The 17,725-nt window shown below is 46.5% G+C and overlaps 1 protein-coding gene across 2 annotated transcripts in view; it reads right to left on the bottom strand.

Moving 5' to 3' along the window:
- ANOS1 (anosmin 1) overlaps window positions 1-17,725 on the bottom strand; it is a 191,991-nt gene that overhangs the window by 34,324 nt on the left and 139,942 nt on the right. For both annotated transcript variants that reach the window (XM_021701177.1, XM_021677511.1), the window contains 2 exons: window positions 9,858-10,063; window positions 6,635-6,779 (listed from right to left, as the gene is read on the bottom strand). In XM_021701177.1, coding sequence (XP_021556852.1) covers window positions 6,635-6,779; window positions 9,858-10,063 — 351 coding nt within the window. The remainder of the gene's footprint in view (window positions 1-6,634; window positions 6,780-9,857; window positions 10,064-17,725) is intronic.

Genomic DNA, 17,725 nt, shown 5'->3' with positions numbered 1-17,725 from the left:
ACGGACACCATCCACGTCGGGGAGGAGGGTGTCCCCCTCTGACACCGACTACACCATCTCCCTGCAGTGCACTGGATCTTCCAGGGTACGGGCTCAGTCCTGTAGGACTGCCCCCCCACTTGAGAGACCAATCACAAATCCAGGTTGTCACCTGTGACTCTCACTACCTGCTATAAAGCGGAGGTTCCAACCACCAACTCCTTGGGTTCAGGTAATTTGCTAGAGTGGCTCACAGAACTCAGAAACATTTACTTCCTAAATTACCTATCGGTTTATGATAAACGGCTGTAAGTCAGGATGAGGCAGATGAAGAGATGCCCAGAGTCAGGTCTGGGAGAAGGGACACAGAGCTTCCGCACCCTCCCAGGGGCACCGCTCTCCCCCAGACCTCCGTGTTCACCACCCCGTTCAGCCTCCTGTCTGTTTGCGTGTTTATGGAGTCTCTGTGCCAGAGATGAAGACTGAATACATGCTGCTGATTGTAAATCACAGCATCCCAGCTACTTTCTGAGAGGCGCTGGGTCATCCCCCAGGGAGAGCCAGTGTGCCCAGCAGCACGGAGAGCTCGGAGCACACAGAAGCTGGGCCAGGACACAGAACCCACAGGTCTCTCGGGCAAAACTCATCCCTTTCCTGATCGCCGGGGACGTCAAGAATCCTGCTGGTCACACCTAAAGTATTTGTTAACTCGCTAACTAAGGATTGAAGATCTTCACAAGCCCATTTATGCTTCTTTTTTTTTTTTAAGATTTTATTTATTTATTTGACAGAGAGAGACAGAGCGAGAGAGGGAACACAAGCAGGGGGAGGGGGAGAGAGAGAAGCAGGCTTCCCACAGAGCAGGGAGCCTGATGCAGGGCTCGATCCCAGGACCCTGGGACCATGACCTGAGCCGAAGGCAGTCGCTTAAGGACTGAGCCACCCAGGCGCCCTCCCATTTATGCTTCTAATCCCTTTAATAATCTGCGACTTTGAGAATTTGCCATGGATAAGCAAAAGTTTAGATACTATGTTTAACCTCTATGTGAATTTTATCTTCCTACTTTGTTATGTCCTACACATGCTTTTATTTTTCATTACATATAGGCAAGGACATAGTTTTCTAGATCTCAAGATGGAAATGCCATTGCTTTATTGAAATGCATCCACACTAGCGTTGCTGAGTCACCCCACACGGGAAGGACAGGGAGATGCGGGCCTCTGTCCTAGGAGCATGGCCCTGACTCTAAGGGGGAGTCCTGCACTGTCAGTAATAAACCAAAATGCAATAAAATCATTTCTACGTGTTGTGAAAAGATACGAGGTATGACTGATACTCTTTAATAGCCCCAAAGGTAAGAGAACTGAATGAGTACACTATTTTTTCAAATGTCAAAATTCTGAATAATTTTACAGATCAAGAGATTCAGTGTATTTCCTCCTCTCTGCTCCATTTTTAAGAGCTAGAAGAATACCCCAGTTGCCTGACGCAACTATAAAACCTTTGCAATCTGTCAACCCTGGAAATGATCCTCCTGCCTCCAAAAAAGCAAGCTGCATTTCCATTCAAGAGTGTTACATCTTTCTTCCTTCGAGGGGCTCTTTTATAACACAGCATGAACACTTAGCTTTTGCTTATGTAGGGATTTGTGTCATTGAAACACTGAGTAGCCTGCAGACCTGGGAAAATGTATTTCAAAAAGTAATTTATATGCTGGCATTTACTACCCTCTTTCGTATAAAATGTAATTTCCCTGGCTTATACTATAAAGTTGAAATTATTCTTTACTTCTCGTTAGTCCATGATGAAATATACAGTGTTCTTGTAAAAGTCATATATTAGCGGTGCCTGGGTGGCTCAGTCGATTAAGCGTCCGCCTTCGACTCAGGTTATGATCCCAGGGTCATGATCCCAGGGTTCTGGGATCGAGCCCCACATCAGGCTCCCTGCTCAGTGGGGAACCTGCTTCTCCCTCTCCCTCTGCAGCTCCCTCTGCTTATTCTCTCATTCCCTCTCTCACTCTATGTCAAATAAATAAATAAAATCTTTTTTAAAAAGTCATATACTAGCCCTCATGAGATTGCACATCAACTCCAGTATATGAAATCCTGACAAATATTCACCTACGTCCTGCATAATCCTTCGTAAAGCCCTTCTCTTCCACAGGACACCCTGAGACTAAACAATATGCGTTATGACAGGTACTTTGCACTATTCATTTTTTACTTTTCCTCTACCACCTTTCTGAAGCCACATTAGAGGCATCAGCTAATTCTGAGAGTAAAGTGGCCTTTGAAGGGTTAACTGTTGTAACTCCTTATTGATCAGGTAAAACATTATCTAATTTTAAAAGGTGATTAGAAAGTGACATTAGCACTCAGAATCAACCTGTCCAATGGAAAGCTGACTGCAGTTGCAGGTAAGAGAGGGCTTCCTGACTGAGGCTGTTCCAGAAATCCTTCCAGAACAATACCTGTGCATGGTGTGTATACACGTGGAGCACAACAACGAAAGATAATCCGTGTTCCATGACCTAGATGAGATTTTGGTTTGGTGGATGTTCTTCGCCAAGTCGGAAAATGGTGGGCCTCCACCCCACATGGTGCAGTCTGCCATATGCAAAGGGAAGGATGTTTCTGCCTTGCAGTACAGAGGACAGGGGAAGAGAGACATGATGTGTTCATATTTATGGGGAACCGAGTGCCTTACCAAGAGGGAGGAAGCTGAACTCTATTGTGCAATATGGCTTAAGGTGTGAGAGAGACAGGTTTACAATCATCCTGGAGAGGGTGGGAGACGAAGCTAGTCCACGAGGGTCTCACTGACCCGATGGGCCAGGAAGAGTGAGAAAGCCCGAGATGTGCAACTGCAGAGGCCCAGAGCCCCCTCGCAGCTCGGTCCGGGCGCGACCATGACGGGGCGCTCCACGGTGAGCCCTCTACAAGGGCACGGCTGAGCTCGGATTCTTTTCCTCCTTGTTCTCGGTTGTGGGAATGCACACAAATTATGGGAGTCTGTAATCCCACACCAGTTTCTAATGGGGAAGGAATGCTGTTTACCGGAAAAACCAGGACACTAAAAGGCAAACCTACTTTACAGGACAGACGAAATCCCCACTAGCAGGAACAAAAGGTCTGAAGGACTTGGGTCTGAGGAGGAAGCTGGGGAGGGACGAAGGGGAAAGGAGTGAAGGACGAACTTTGGGGAGCAGATGAAGAGGTGACACTCTCAGAACTCAGAAGAGGGAGAGATCTGTTACATGGTGAATATTTTCTAAAGCATGTGTTGGCTGCCATCTACAAAATGGATAGCTAAGAAAGACTGGAGACAAATATTAATTAGGGAAGTATTTTAATTCTAAGAAAGAGGTGGGAATGGCCTGAACATGGCAAAGAATTTGACAGATCCCACATAGAATTTGGCATTAGAGACAGAAGGACTTTTTAAAGAATTGCATTTCTCGAGAAAAAGGAAAGAGAATCCTGAAGATGGCCTCTCGGGCTCTGGTGTGAACAGAAGGGTGAAGGGTGGAGCTGTGTGCTGCAGGAGAGCCTGGGAGAGCCTCCCACTCCCCCTTCCTTTCTTCTCCCAAGCACTGACTTCTCTGCACGCTTGGGGCTCTTTCCGGTCTCTGCGCTTGCACACACTCCACACTCGTGTGGGCTGATGCCCATGCCTCCTGGGCCCGCGGGGGCCCTCCCTGCTCTTCAGGGCTCTCCTTTTCCACTGTCACGTGTCTTCTGCTTCCATGGTTCCTCACGGCTCCGTGTGCAATGGGCTGATGCTCATGTGGTCTTGTGTACATGCTTATCTTCCAAACTCAACATTAGGCAGAGATCAGAATGCATCTAGTGCTGCAATAACGTGTGTGCACATGTGTGCGTGCATGCGTATGCATGTACCTGTGTGTATGCGTGTGTGCATATTGTACGCGTGCATGTGTATATGTGTATGCATGTATGTGTGTGCATGTGTGTGCGCGTGTATGTGTCTGTGTATATGTGCATGCATGTGTACATGTGTGTGTGCATGTGTATCTGTGCATATGTATGTGTGTGTGCATGTGTGTGCGTGTGTGTGTGTATGCGTGTGTGCGTGCATGTGTATATGTGTGTGCATGTGTGCATGTGCGTGTGTGGATGCGTGTGTGCGTGTGTGTGCATGTGTGCATAGGCGTGTGTGCGTGCATGTGTATATGTGTGTGCATGTGTGCGTGGGCGTGTGTGTCCGTGCATGTGTATATGTGTGTGCATGTGCATGTGTATGCATGTGTGCATGTGCGTGTGTATAGTGCATGCATGTGTGCATGTGCGTATATGTGTATGCATGTGTGCGTGTGTATATGTATATGCATGTGTCCATGGGCGTGTGTGCATGTGTGTGTGCACGTGTATATGTGCGTGCATGCGTGTGCGCGTGTGTATGTGTGCATGTGCGTGTGTGTGCACTTGTGTATGTGTGCATGTGTGTCCATGTGTGTGCATGTGTGCATGTGCGTGTGTGTGCACTTGTGTGTGTGTGCATGTGTGTCCATGTGTGTGCATGTGTATGTGTGTGTGCGCGTTTGCACGTGTATATGTGTATGCATGTGTGCATGTATGTGTATATGTGTATCCATGTGTGTGTGCGTGTGTATATGTGTATCTGTGTGTGCATGTGCATGTGTTTGCATGTGTCAGTGTCTATGTGTGTGCAAGTGTTCATGTGTGCGCATATGTATGTGTGTGCATGCATATGTGTGCATGTGTGTGTACGTGTGTGCATGTGTGTGCATGTGTGTGCGTATGTATATGTGTATGCATGTGTACATGTGTGTGCACGTGTATGTGTTTGCGTGTGTCTGTGTATATGTGTGTGTGCATGCGTGTGTATGTGTACGTGTGTGCATGTGTCTGCGTGTGTATATGTGTGTGCATGTATGCAAGTGTATGTGTGTGCATGTGTGTGCATGTATGCAAGTGTATGTGTGTGCACGTGTGTATGTGTGGGCATTTTGTATGTGTGTTCATGTGTATACGTGTGTGCATGTGTGTGCGCGTATGTGTGCATGTGTGTTTGCACGTGTGTGCATGTGTGTACGTGTGTGCACGTGTGCATGTGTGTATCCATGTGTGTGTGCGCGTGTGTACGTGTGTGTATGTGTGTATATGTGTATATATGTATGCGTGTGTACGTGTGTGCATATGTGTGCGTGTGTATATGTGTATGCGTGTGTGTGCATGTGTGTATATGTATGCCTGTGTGCATGCGTGTGCATGTGTATGTGTGTGCATGTGTCCATGTGTATATGTGTGTTTGCATGTGTGTGCGTGTGTATATGTATATGCATTGTGCGTGTGTGTGCACGTGTGCATGTGTGTATATGTGTATCCATGTGTGCTTGTGTGTGCGTGTGTATGTGTGTGCGTGTGCATGTGTGTATATGTGTACCCATGTGTGCTTGTGTGTTCGTGTATGTGTGTGTGCACATGTGTGTGCGTGTGCATGTGTGTGTGTGCACACATGCACAGACAAGCACACATACACAAACACATGGCACATATATACCAGATCGTGTATACTTGGTCTATGCAGTATACACACTCTACGGTGCACCTGTGTTTCTCATATAAGAGAGTCTAACATGGTAAGTATCCCCATCATTAGACACAGTAATGTCATAATCCATAGCCCTACACTCCAGGTGGAGGAGTGGATGGATGGATGACAGGATTGGAAAATCAGTACAAGTTGCTAAACACATAGAAAAGTTTCCATGAGAAGTTTTAGGTAAAAGTTGTGTTATACCCAGACTCATACAAAGATATCATAGACTGTTTCAAATACATTTAATCTCCAAAGAGATGGTTTCTCAAACAGGTAGGAAGCTCTGTTTCTAGAACTTTTTTGAAAGCGTCATTTCAAACAGACCTGCTCGTTCTGATCCGATGTTTCGCAGGTGGTAGAAGATAATTACAAGCAATGACCGCATCTAATTCTGCATGGCGAGGCTCACCTCTCCGAAATTCAGACAAGGTTTTAGCCCATCCTTCTGCCCTCTGCACCAGACCCATGATGAAAGGCAGACACCACGGGGCTCTACTCATAGGGAATCAACATCACACGCCCCTTTCATCTGCCCCGTTCCCAGAAACCTTGCCAGGCGCTTCTCCACTGCGGCTCTGACCTGTCCCCTCTTGTGAACAAAGCCAGAAACAGGAAAGTAACTTATTTTCCGGCTCAGATAGGAGTGCCATGTAAGACTCTCCTTCTGCTTTGCACAGTTTGTCGCAAACATGCTAGTTTAGGAAAGCCGGAAACTAGGAAAATCAATATGGGAATAACTTACTAACTGGAATATGAAGGGATGGTGAGCGCTGGGGAATACCCGTGAAAATGGGTGTGTCTCCTGTCACGTTTTTAGGGGACCTAAGTTTTCTTGTTAAATTTCCATTGTGACACCAAAATATTGCATATTCAGTGGATAAAAATCAAAAGAGAAACTTCAAAGGGGAAAGTGTCAGACGCACGGTCGTTCTAGAGGTCATCTAGCTCGGCATTGTAGGTTTACCGCCCGCAAGATTTACCGGGTCACGATTCCAGGTGAGACCCCCCCCCCCCCCCGGGCAAGTCCTGGCTTTCGTGCCCACCCGACAACAAGCACAAGGCACTTACTGCGGCTAGTGGCGTGCACGGGCGTGAAGTGCAGGGAGGCCTTGGCCCCCTTCAGGCGCGTCTGCCCCCAGTATGCGATGGCCTGCAGCTCCACGGTGTAGCCGTAGTCCGGCTGGAGTCTGTCCAGGAGCACGGAATTCTGGGACTGCAGAGGAAGACAAGATGCGCCAAGCCCGTTACAAGCCTGCCCTGCCCGTCCTCTTCATCCCGAAGCCAGATGGTCCTCGGGAAGCACACATCCACCTCTACCCGGCGTATGCCTTCATTCTCTAAGGTCACACAGTTCTCCTCATCTTGAGCATCTGAAAATGCAGTTTTACTCTGCGTCCAGATAAATTTTACAGAATGGCCAAACATATTCTTTGGAAACGGTTCCTTATCCTAATTACTGGATCCTCTCCGATACTATAGAAATGAGTAATTCTGTCGCCTCCCATCCTAGACACCACTTCACAGAGAAAAGAGACGCGTTTGTCATAACCTGACAGAGGCTCATGTTGGCACATACCTGGAAAAATTATGAATTGACGTTCACTATTTCTTTAATATTTCTTTTAAATCTTCTCTGAGTGACTTTCAATCAAAAGTAGTGGGAAAAATCATCCTAAAAAAAATGCTTCAAGATTTTTTTGTCATCATTATTGTTAATACCAAGTACTCATCCAAGCATGTGTGTGTGATCTGCAGCATTAAGTGAAGCTGGAGGCCGGACAGGAATTCTACTAAACTCTGAGAGATCCAGTGACACATCGGAGCAAACCAGGTGTCTGATCGAGGCTCCGAGACAGGAGCACACGTCTGATAACTCTGAGTCGGGTGCTTTTTCAAGGGTTACAGGAAAACAGGATAGGAAACGCCCTTGCAAGACCTTGTAATGAAGAAAAATCAGGTCGTGCGTCTTACCATGCAAACATTTGTCAAACTACCATGCACACCGGTAACACAACTCCAAACGGCAGGCCACCGGCCGCACGCACTTCCCAGTGGGGAGTATTTCCAGTTTTCTGCATGCAGTGTCCTTGCTGCAGGAAGAGTATCGTCTGGAATCATCAAGCACTGAGTCACATAAGTAACTCCTGCGTTTAAGCTCCACAGTCACCTGGTCGCATTCGGATCATAATTTCAGGTCTCATCAGATCTCTTTTCAGCAAGAGAGCAGGCTTTTCATGGGCATGTCAGAAGCGTGAGCGTAACGCTCACTGTGAATTATAGATGGCTTCACTTTACGATTTGGGCGTTTGAGGGGTGAATGATCAGATCTCGGCCATCGTCATCTGTTTGGCTCTGGAAGGCTGATGGCCGAGCCGCAAGTCTGAGTGTCAGACGCCAGGCCGTGGCTACCTCTCCGCGGGGAGGCAGGGCCCATGCTCTGCCCCGGTACCACCACAGAGAAACCCTCTCGGCGCCTCGTGGTGGGCCGTCTACCTCTCTGATAGTGTGTCTGCATGAACTACCAATTCTCACTTTCTTCTACTGGGGGTTTCCTGTCGGATGGCTTATCACTCTCCCCAAACTGTTATCTCCTAAGGAAAAGAAAATGCACTTTTCAAAGAGCATCCCCTTGAAAAATCCCCCTCTCTTCTTATTTACCAAGGATATCAGAATGGTATCTTAGTGAATGGGAACCTATTGATCCCCAAAAAGGACACTTCATAATTTCTCATGTTCTTTTGGATTTCTCCAGTTTCTAATCCTCATCTCAGTTGCTCAGATTTTAACATTGAGAATTTAGGGGTCCACAGGACCTATAGCTTGCCTACAGTGGATCCAAGAACGTAAGTCACTCCTAAGATAGTGACCTATAGTTTTGGCTCACCTGGCCTATTAATGACTTCAAGAAAATCTGCAGTTCAGGTTTTATTTATCTAACTAATATAGAATAGAAATAAACTGCGAAGTTTCCTAGTAACCCGTGATGCTGTTTGCTGACGGATGACATCCGTGTGTGTGTGCACACGTGTGTGCGCACGTGTATTGTGTGTGCGTGTGTGCATGTGCGTGCAGACCCCGTATCCACAGCACAGGTCACATTTTGCTTTCAACCCCTATGATCCCAAAACCTGAGCTCCTTTAAATCTTCCTATGACACAACCAGGCGCTGCCAATTATCGCTTATTGTGAAGTCCGTGAAAATAGAGAATGGGACTGTCGGAAAGTTTCTTAAAAATAAAACCAAAATAGGGGCGCCTGGGTGGCTCAGTCGTTAAGCGTCTGCCTTCAGCTCAGGTCATGATCCCGGGGTCCTGGGATCGAGCCCCACATCAGGCTCCCTGCTCCGCGGGAAGCCTGCTTCTCCCTCTCCCACTCCCCCTGCTTGTGTTCCCTCTCTCGCTGTGTCTCTCTCTGTCAAATAAATAAATAAAATCTTTAATAAAAATAAAAATAAAATAAAAATAAAACCAAAATAGGCATCAGCTAAATATCGAGGATACGGACTTTTGGGCACATGTTTTAGAACGCTAAATGGCACAGAAATCAGAATCTTCACTGCCAAAAAAAAAAAAAAAAATTCTTGTTATCCTTTTTAAAAAATACTTTCAAACATGTATTTTTTATGGAATTCAGCCTTATAAATTAGGGGGAAGTTGTTTATGTAAGTTTTCTAACAATAAAGGAAACCGAGGAACTCCTTTCTCTGCACTAAGAATTTCATACAATGCCAAATGTTCACTCTCATAGAAATCTCATTTCAGAAAATGGTTCAGTGGAGACTTTATTTCTTGGCATCTGGAAAATAAACCATTCCAAGTTCTTTTAATCAATGCGAACAATATATTGTCAAACATGCATTTTCTAAGCTGATTAGCTTACGAGGAAAATCCCCTGCGGCAGGAAAGACACGGACGTTTGCTCGTCGATTTATAAGGATCTCAAACAAAACCAAAGGAGATGTAAATGTAAAAGACATTTTGAGTTCTATAATTTTCTATGACTGGACAGTCAAGACAAAATGATTTCTATTCCTCTCCTGGAGTTGTGGCTGCCATTTGGATAGGAGTAGGTCAATGGGCTACATTCAGCTATTTTCACCTAAAATGCCAAAGGCAAAACTCCTGGAATGGCCCTCTGTTCTCTGTACTTCCTCAGCCCAAAAAGAGGGATGGGAAGCTTTCTTTCACCCATTCCTTCTCTGAGCTCAGCAGAGGCCACCCTCCGGGCTGTCGCCTTGAATTCAAGTACACCGTGCAAGAAGACGCCACTCTTCCCTCTCGCGCCCACTTACCCCATCCGTGGTCTTCCTCCGCTTCTTTTTTGTGGGGACAAGGGATTTGCTGCTGACCGTCCAGCTCCAAAACACCTTGTAGTGGTGCACGGGGATGTCGGGTTCCTCGGGGAGATCCCAAACCACAGCCACGGTCACGGTGTTGTCACTGTTTACGGTGGAATTTGCAAGCCGGAGGTTGGCCGGCGCGGGCGGTGCAGATGGATCTGAAATCCAGGAGAAAGACAAACCACATACTCTAGTACCAAGGTGACAACAAAACCCATATCCTTGTATGGCTAATGACTACATGGTCAACACGTGAGCGCTGCCCTTTACGTGTAGAAAAGCTGAAAACAAATACAACCCCCTCTGTAAGCCTTAAATGAAAATACGGACTACAAAACAGATACATTGTTTGGGCCATATTTGTAATCCAGAAGGCTCCTGGTAGGCATTTACATAACCACTATAACCCAGCTAAATTTTCACTGTACAGAAATGGGTAAGTTTGTATAAAACATGGTAAAATTTGGGGCACCTGGGTGGCTCAGTCAGTTAAGCGTCAGACTCTCGGTTTTGGCTCAGGTCATGGTCCCACAGTGATGAGATCCAGCCCATGCCGGGGTCTGCGCTCAGCACAGAGTCTGCCTGGGATTCTTTCTCCCTGTCCCTCTCCCTCTGCCCCTCCCCGCTTGCACGCTCTCAAATAAATAAAATCTTAAAAAAAAAAAAAAAGAAAACATGGTAAAATTCCATTTAGGCTGGTTGACATTAAATAGGTCAGCAAAGGAGACCTGCGCTTGAAAACTCTGGAAAGAAAAAGATAGAAATCCAGCTCTCACAAGTAATTGCTTTCATCTTGGTGGCCCTGTAGCTTTTGATCCTTGCTTCAGCAAGAGCAACAAGGGAGATCAGCAAAAATAAAGCATTTTTTCTTAATCTGCATTACAAATCGGATGACATACGGATAACATCCATTTTCGTAATTTCACCATTTCTTGCTTGTCACATAAACCAAAACCTTCTCAGCTGTCAAGAGACAGACTAGGCTCTGGAATTATTACCCTACAAATCTCCATTTTAAATATATCTAACAAAGATGACTACATATGCACAAGCTAGACGGGCTTTCCTTCATTCTCTGCCATGAAGTGAGCAAGTGTAGATGCCGCTCACCACAAATTATTTACAGATGGTTTTGTTTGAAGATGTCTTCCCAGAAAAATGCTGTCAAGAATTCGAATTATAATACCATCTGCATCAGAAGTGCAAAGAAGTTGTATCTAACTTGATATAAATGAAGAAGACCAAGGGGAAAATACCCGTGTTTTTACTGTCAGGACCGTTTGTGATTTGGGAATGATGAAAACATGAATTATTTTTAAAAATATCTTGCTTTTTTTCTCTGAGATATATAGGGAAGGGCTGGAGGTTTGCTTGACTGCTTAGTTTTTAAAAACGAGAACATTTCGTAGTTGCTTTTTCAGGTAAGCGCCTAATCCAGAGCACATTTCGTGATACTGTCGATCGGGCGGTTCTGCAACAGTCAACTTCAGGAACCTTCTGGGAGCACCCAAGACATACACTGGGATGCGCTGATGGGGTGAGTCCCAGTGGGGCCCCTCTATGCGTATGTTTTATGTATTTACATAAATATGTATCTGTAGGTTTTATGTAAGCTATTTTCCATGTAAAATGCACACATAATTCTGAAGTAGATGATCTCTGTGCAGGCTACAGCTTGGAAAGGATTGCACCCGATGGCCAGAAACAGGAGGTGCGCACATGACTCAGTTGTGCATAAGCTGGAAGACGCTGGTTTCCCTTAGCCTGGGCAGGGGAAGCACAGGGTTCCTTGTGGTGCTGGCTCAGCAGAGCCGCCGAGAAGCCCCACTCCCATCGTCCACACGGACTGACACCGCTCATCAGCACCTTCTCTTTGAGTCATAGTCTCCACCTGACACCACTCTGCTGAATTTCCCTTCGGTCCTGCAGGACACGGATTCTCTTCTCACGCTCCGCAACCCCGCCCCCCGGTTTGTCTCCATGCCACCATCTCTAAACAGGACAGCACCCAGCCCCTGAACTCGGGGACCTCCCTCTTCTCTCTCGTGCACTCGCGCTTTCTAGGGATCTGGTCCAGTCCCAGCTTTACCTAAAGTCTTTGTGCCACTGACTCTCAGATGTTATGTCTCCAAGAGAGATTTTGCCCCAAACGGAGAGTCCAATATTCGATGGTTCTCCTGTCAGCTCCACGTGGAGGTCTCAGAGCCAACTCGAAAATAATGTGTCCAACACTCAAATCATCATCGTTGTCAGCCCACCACACGGGCCACCATTTCAGTAAATGGAAACCCCTTCCTTCCGCCTAAGCAGGCTGAAAACCCTGAGGTCACACGCTTCTTGTGCTCTCACGTCCCTTCAGCAACACCTGGTAGCACTGACTTCAAAATACATCCAGAGTGGACGGCCCGCACCAAGGCACCACCATCTTTCCCCCGTTACTGCAGAGACCTCCTATCAACACTCGCTCGTGCTGAGACCACCTCCCTGTAGCTTTCCTCACCACAACACTCGGGTGATTCTTTACCGCACAGACGTCTCATTGCTACTGTGCTGCAGGCTTCCCGGCTCAGTTAGAGGCAAAGTGTTGCAGTCTCCCAAGCATCCTGGCCTCACATTCGCTCCCAAATCCTTCCCCAGCCCCACCAGACCCCTCTGCTCTAGCCACATGGCTCCCATGTGATTTCTCAGAGAGGACAACCATGGGGCTGAGGCTTTCCCCCGGGCTTTGCCTATATGCCTTCCCCCACGTCTCCCCACGGCGGGCTCCTCACCCACTGCGGGTCTACCAGAAGCCGCCCTGTTCAACAGAGCCAGCTGCTCTTTCCTCCCGTCACCGAGAAAGCTTTCACCGTGACCCCCTCCTGCTTTCCTGTTCTCCCACAGCCCATATTACCAACTGACTTATTATGCACTTTATTTGCTGTCTGCCTCCACACAGGATAAGGAAAGCCCCATGAGGGGAGGATCTTTTTTATCTGTTTTGTTCCCTTCTGTATTCCCGGCATTGAGAAGAGGGCCCAGCAGGTAGTAGGCACTTGGGAAATTGTCGCTAGATGAGTAGATGAATGCATAACAAACACATTTCCTTACTGTTGGCTTTAATTTGTAAGGTGGTATTTCAGCGCCAGTTTTAAACCCCGTCAACCAGAATGGCTGAATCCTAACAAGACCGTAAAGTGAACTACAAAATCAAAGGGGAGGCTCTTTCTGGCTTGAAATAGGAGACTCCGAGCAATCCCCCTTCCTCTGCGGTAGGACTCCAACTGTTACCTACAAAAAGGAGCTACAGACTTCACCCCAGGGAAACTAGTTTGCAAGCTAATCATCACTTCAAGGCAAGGAAAACAATCTCAATATGTAAAGATGATCGAGGCAGTACATGTCTTCAGTGATGCACCTGAATGTCTGGATGCTGAAAATAAGTAGTTACGTGAATTCTCCACTTATTCTAGGTGCACAGGAAGAGCTCAAAATCATCTCCTCTTCTCAAGAAATCCAAGTGTAATATTGGGTATTTCGCCCGTGTCCTCATCTACTCCATTCACTACATACTTACTTACTGCCCTGGAAAACTTGATCACACCTTGGATGTGATCATAATGACCCAGAATAACGTCATCTCGTTGATGAAACATGAAACATGCAACAACATAATTCCTGACAATGACCTATGACGAAATCATGCTTTCCAATGTGTGAACTTGTATTTGCTTGACATTATCTGAAACGTAAAGCCCTTTCCGACAATTTACACTATCAAGATGGTAGACTTCCATTAGCAAGATGAGACACCCCTAAAATAATCACAGTTCAATTATGAAGCAAAAGGCAGTTGCACAGATTGTCTGGTTACTGCCCTGATTCTCCTCTGTAAACCAAATATTCATTTGTCCATTTATTTGCTGTAGATGTCAGGTGAGACGCAGCCCATCCCATTTCTCTAACCTGAAGGATTTCATTTGCAGTCTGAAAATTCCCATAGTCAAGCCATTCCCTGCCTTGTGTGATGGCTCCCTACATTAGGAAGGAAAATATATTCCCTTTGCTGAATCACAGAAGCTTTTCTTTCGGTTGGCAGGATGTCTTAATTGCATTCAAATTTTGAAATGTCTACTTGGAAGTCTGCATGTGAAAAAAATATACATATAAAGACTCTACATTTTAATAAAGCCCTAAGGGATTCTGCAATTTATTTACTTGGCACGTTTTTTTAGAAACTGGTGAAGGTCTTCAGGTTACAGAGGGAAAGTGACCTGTCCGAGGTCATTCAAGTAATGGGTGGCAGCAGAGTCAGGAGACTGAAAAGGAGGGCAGAAAGAGGAAGCTGAGGCTCTAAAATACAGACCTACACAGCCACACCTCTACCTGTGTTATACGTCACCATCATGACCATGGGCCGCTGTGCCTGCAGAAAGAAAATACAGAAAGCCCTTTCGTGGGCAAAGTGTCCGTCGTAATAGTCTAGTGCAGGGACTGACAAACTCTTTTGGTCAGGGGGCTGAATAAACTTAACTTCAGGATCTGCAGACCACACGGTCTCTGTGGCAACTGCCTAACTTTGCTACTGTAGCTCAAAAGCAGCCATGGAAACGATGTCAACAAATGAGCCGTGTGCCGATAAAACTTTATCTGTAAAAGCAAGCAGCAAGGCAAATTTGGACCGCAGGCCACAGACTGCCAATCCCTGAGCCAGTCTTTCAAAAGCAGTGATAGCATTAGCTCTTGAAACTTGACATGAGCACCAGCTCTAATGTTATAAACGTATGGCTGCATTTTGTTGAGTAAATGTTGGACTTTGGTTCCCATTTTGCAGGTGAGGAAATTGAACGTGGGAGATTCATGTCTAGAGCATAGAGTGGGGGGTGGGGGGTCAGAGTCATCACAAGAGCAATGCTCTCCGAGCCCTCCCTCTGCAGCTTAAGTCCGAGCACTTCTCCCCCACCTCGATTTCCCTTCCGCTGCTTTGCACTCCCTCTGTGGGATCTCCCCAATTATCTGCAGAAACACATCTCAGGAAGCAGAAAGGAAGCATGCTTCCAAAGATAACTGACCTAGGAAGTCTGTGCTAGCTTTTTTCTGCTTATCTACAATTTCCAGTGCGAGCTGTATCAATCATTTAGCATGAACGTCCAGTGTTAGAGTTGGACAAGAATAGTTCCCTTTACTAACGATCGTATGTGGTGTTTCCAGCCACGGAAGACGGAACATCTGGGTTTCCTCTCAGGAGGTGAAGGTTTCATTCTTTCTTTAAGTTTTGGTGGACAATGCCACAAGCGAACGGTAGTATGCAAACAGCAAGAAAGAGATGATAAATAAATAACCACATACATACACACAAATATATTCAGACATGTGCACAGAGAGGAACAACATATGTTCTAAGAAAATGAATGTTAATTTTATTACTTCCTTGATTTCCTCATATGGTATCCAGAGATCAAACCTCCCACTGAAACGCATTACAGGAATCTCTCTCTCAAGGTACGTCATCGTGATCGAGTGGAGTTACATTTTTAAAGCAATGGTAGGACTACTCACACATTCTGCAACCGAATTAGAAGGTTGGTTCTAAAATTTAGCTTTTCTTTTCCCATCCAGACCCAGCAGTTGGGACCATTTTCCTTCCCTCATTAAAAAAACAGGAATCACCCTGCAGTATCTAGACACACAACTCACAAGCCTTCGGAAAGCTGCAGAAGCTACACTGCAGGCGGGTTTCCAACTACTCGATGGTTTCAAGACACAGCCACCCGGGAGTCTCGCCCAGTGCAAAGGGTGCTCGCGGAGGAGCTGTGCAGAGGCGTAAAGAGTCTCGAGGGTCCGCACGGAGCATCAGGGAGCGTCATGACCCCCAGTGCTGCCTGTTCTCGGCTCACCAACACTCTGTAACGTATGCACGGAATAACAGCCAGCGTGCTACCTCTGCGCTCCAAAAACAATGCTTTAAGCTGCAGCTTTTCCTTGGTAATGTATCCTGTACATGTGGGAAAGCGGAGAAGGAAGGTGGAGGAGAAACCTTGAATTTGGAGGGAAGTGAGTATCATAACTCAAAGATGGTGGATGTATTAGCTGAATGACAACAGAAGGTGGATTTTAACATTTTTCCTTCTACGTTTCCCTTTAACATTTGCTGTTTCAGAATGCTAAACGGATACTGACTAATCCCAAACATCCAAACAAACGTTGGCCTGCTTTTGGCAACATGCAAAAAAACCCAAAAAAAACCAAAAAAAAACAACACCACACAAAAATCATATTTTGTTTTGTACCATCTAGAAAATTGGAAGTCTTCCCTCTGTCACTACCCATGTTGACACCCAGAAGTCATGCCGAAAGGCAGATGCACTCTTTCCCAAATTCGGCAGTCTCGTAAAGAGTATTTTGGTGCAGGTACGAGGACTTAGCAATATATATTTCCAAAGCTGCGCACGCAACACATACACATTTTTTGCTGATAATCATCGACATGATCAAGGAAAGGTGAAACACCGATCTGCTGAAAAAGAGAAGCAAATGTGCATTGGAAGCCAAAAAGTACGTTTTGTGTAGGTACGACTGTCCCTCTGGGTGGTTCACTTGCACGTCTGGGGGCTCTGCTCGTTCGAAATCCTACAGACGTCACAGGAAGCTTGCCAGCTTCTGGGACAGGGTGGGAGCAGGGAAGAGGCCACAAGAGAGGCTAGAAAGGCTGCGTGTCTGCAGGGACTACCACCGTCCGACACGGGAAGCAGCCTGGGACTCTAGTGATGCGGGCATTCCTTTCACGGAACTGTTCATACATGGATTTTAACCCACGACTGCAAATGTCCTAACAGGAGTGCTGTGGGTGTGGAGTAAAACCACTGCAGACCCCCCCCCCCCCCAGGGGCCCAAATCTTCGCCCCTGCTCTGTACTGCTTCAGGACACACACAGCTCAGCTTGTAAATGCGCCTTCGCCCCGGGCCCCGAGCAGGCTCTGCCCACCTGCAGGACAGATGTGCCAGGAGACAGGCTGCATCCGCTGCCCGAGTCCCCACGGGAAGGAGTTCTGGTCACCCACAGTGGCAGCCAATATGACAACACACCTTTTCATCCTCTTCTTTCTGTTCCCCGTCTTCCTTCACCTCCCACCTACCCAGTTCCCTGGATTTCCTCCGAAATAAGCCACCTCCACTCAAAGCTTTCACCTGCATGGGCCTCTGGAGAAGCCCCATCGCTGCAGGAAACGTGCATGGGTCAGGCTCACGTGCACAGATGGGCATAGCGACCCTCGTGTTCCTACGCACCAGGCCTCCTTTGCTCTGTTCCAGGGCAATAACACGGAAGAGTTTCGGTGGACCCTACGATCTGGCAGCTTGGTAGCTAGAAAGGCGCTTCATCCTAACAATGACCCAGGAAGGGAACTCTCCGTGGAGAAGCGTTACCATTTCTAGTTTCCACAGAAAGAGACAAAAACCAGAAAGAGACATTAGGATACTGACTTACTTGTAATTGGAGTTTTTAACGTTGAAGACGATTTTCCTTCTTAAGTACTAGGGAAAGGTAGTAGAGAATTTAAATAAGTAAATACAGAAATTATCCCAGCCTCTATTCTGGGCTTTCTGCTGCCAGCAGGAATGGCTGATTGTCTCCAATTTATAATCATGCATGTCTTCTGGGGGCTGACAACAAAAATGGTATTCACCGGGAGGAGGAAAACATGAAACTGAGTTACCAATCCATGTACAACTCTGAATTTTCTGTAAAAATCAGCATTCTAAGGGGTGAGGATGAAGTTATGGGAAAATACACGACTTAAAAGGAAATTAACTTAGTTAATAGCCAATCCATTCTGGCAAAC

Source organism: Neomonachus schauinslandi, chromosome X (genome assembly GCF_002201575.2).
Source record: "Neomonachus schauinslandi chromosome X, ASM220157v2, whole genome shotgun sequence".
Taxonomy (NCBI): Eukaryota; Metazoa; Chordata; class Mammalia; order Carnivora; family Phocidae; genus Neomonachus; species Neomonachus schauinslandi.
The sequence above is the reverse complement of the archived record's forward strand: the minus strand, read 5'-3'. Positions and strand labels throughout refer to the sequence as shown.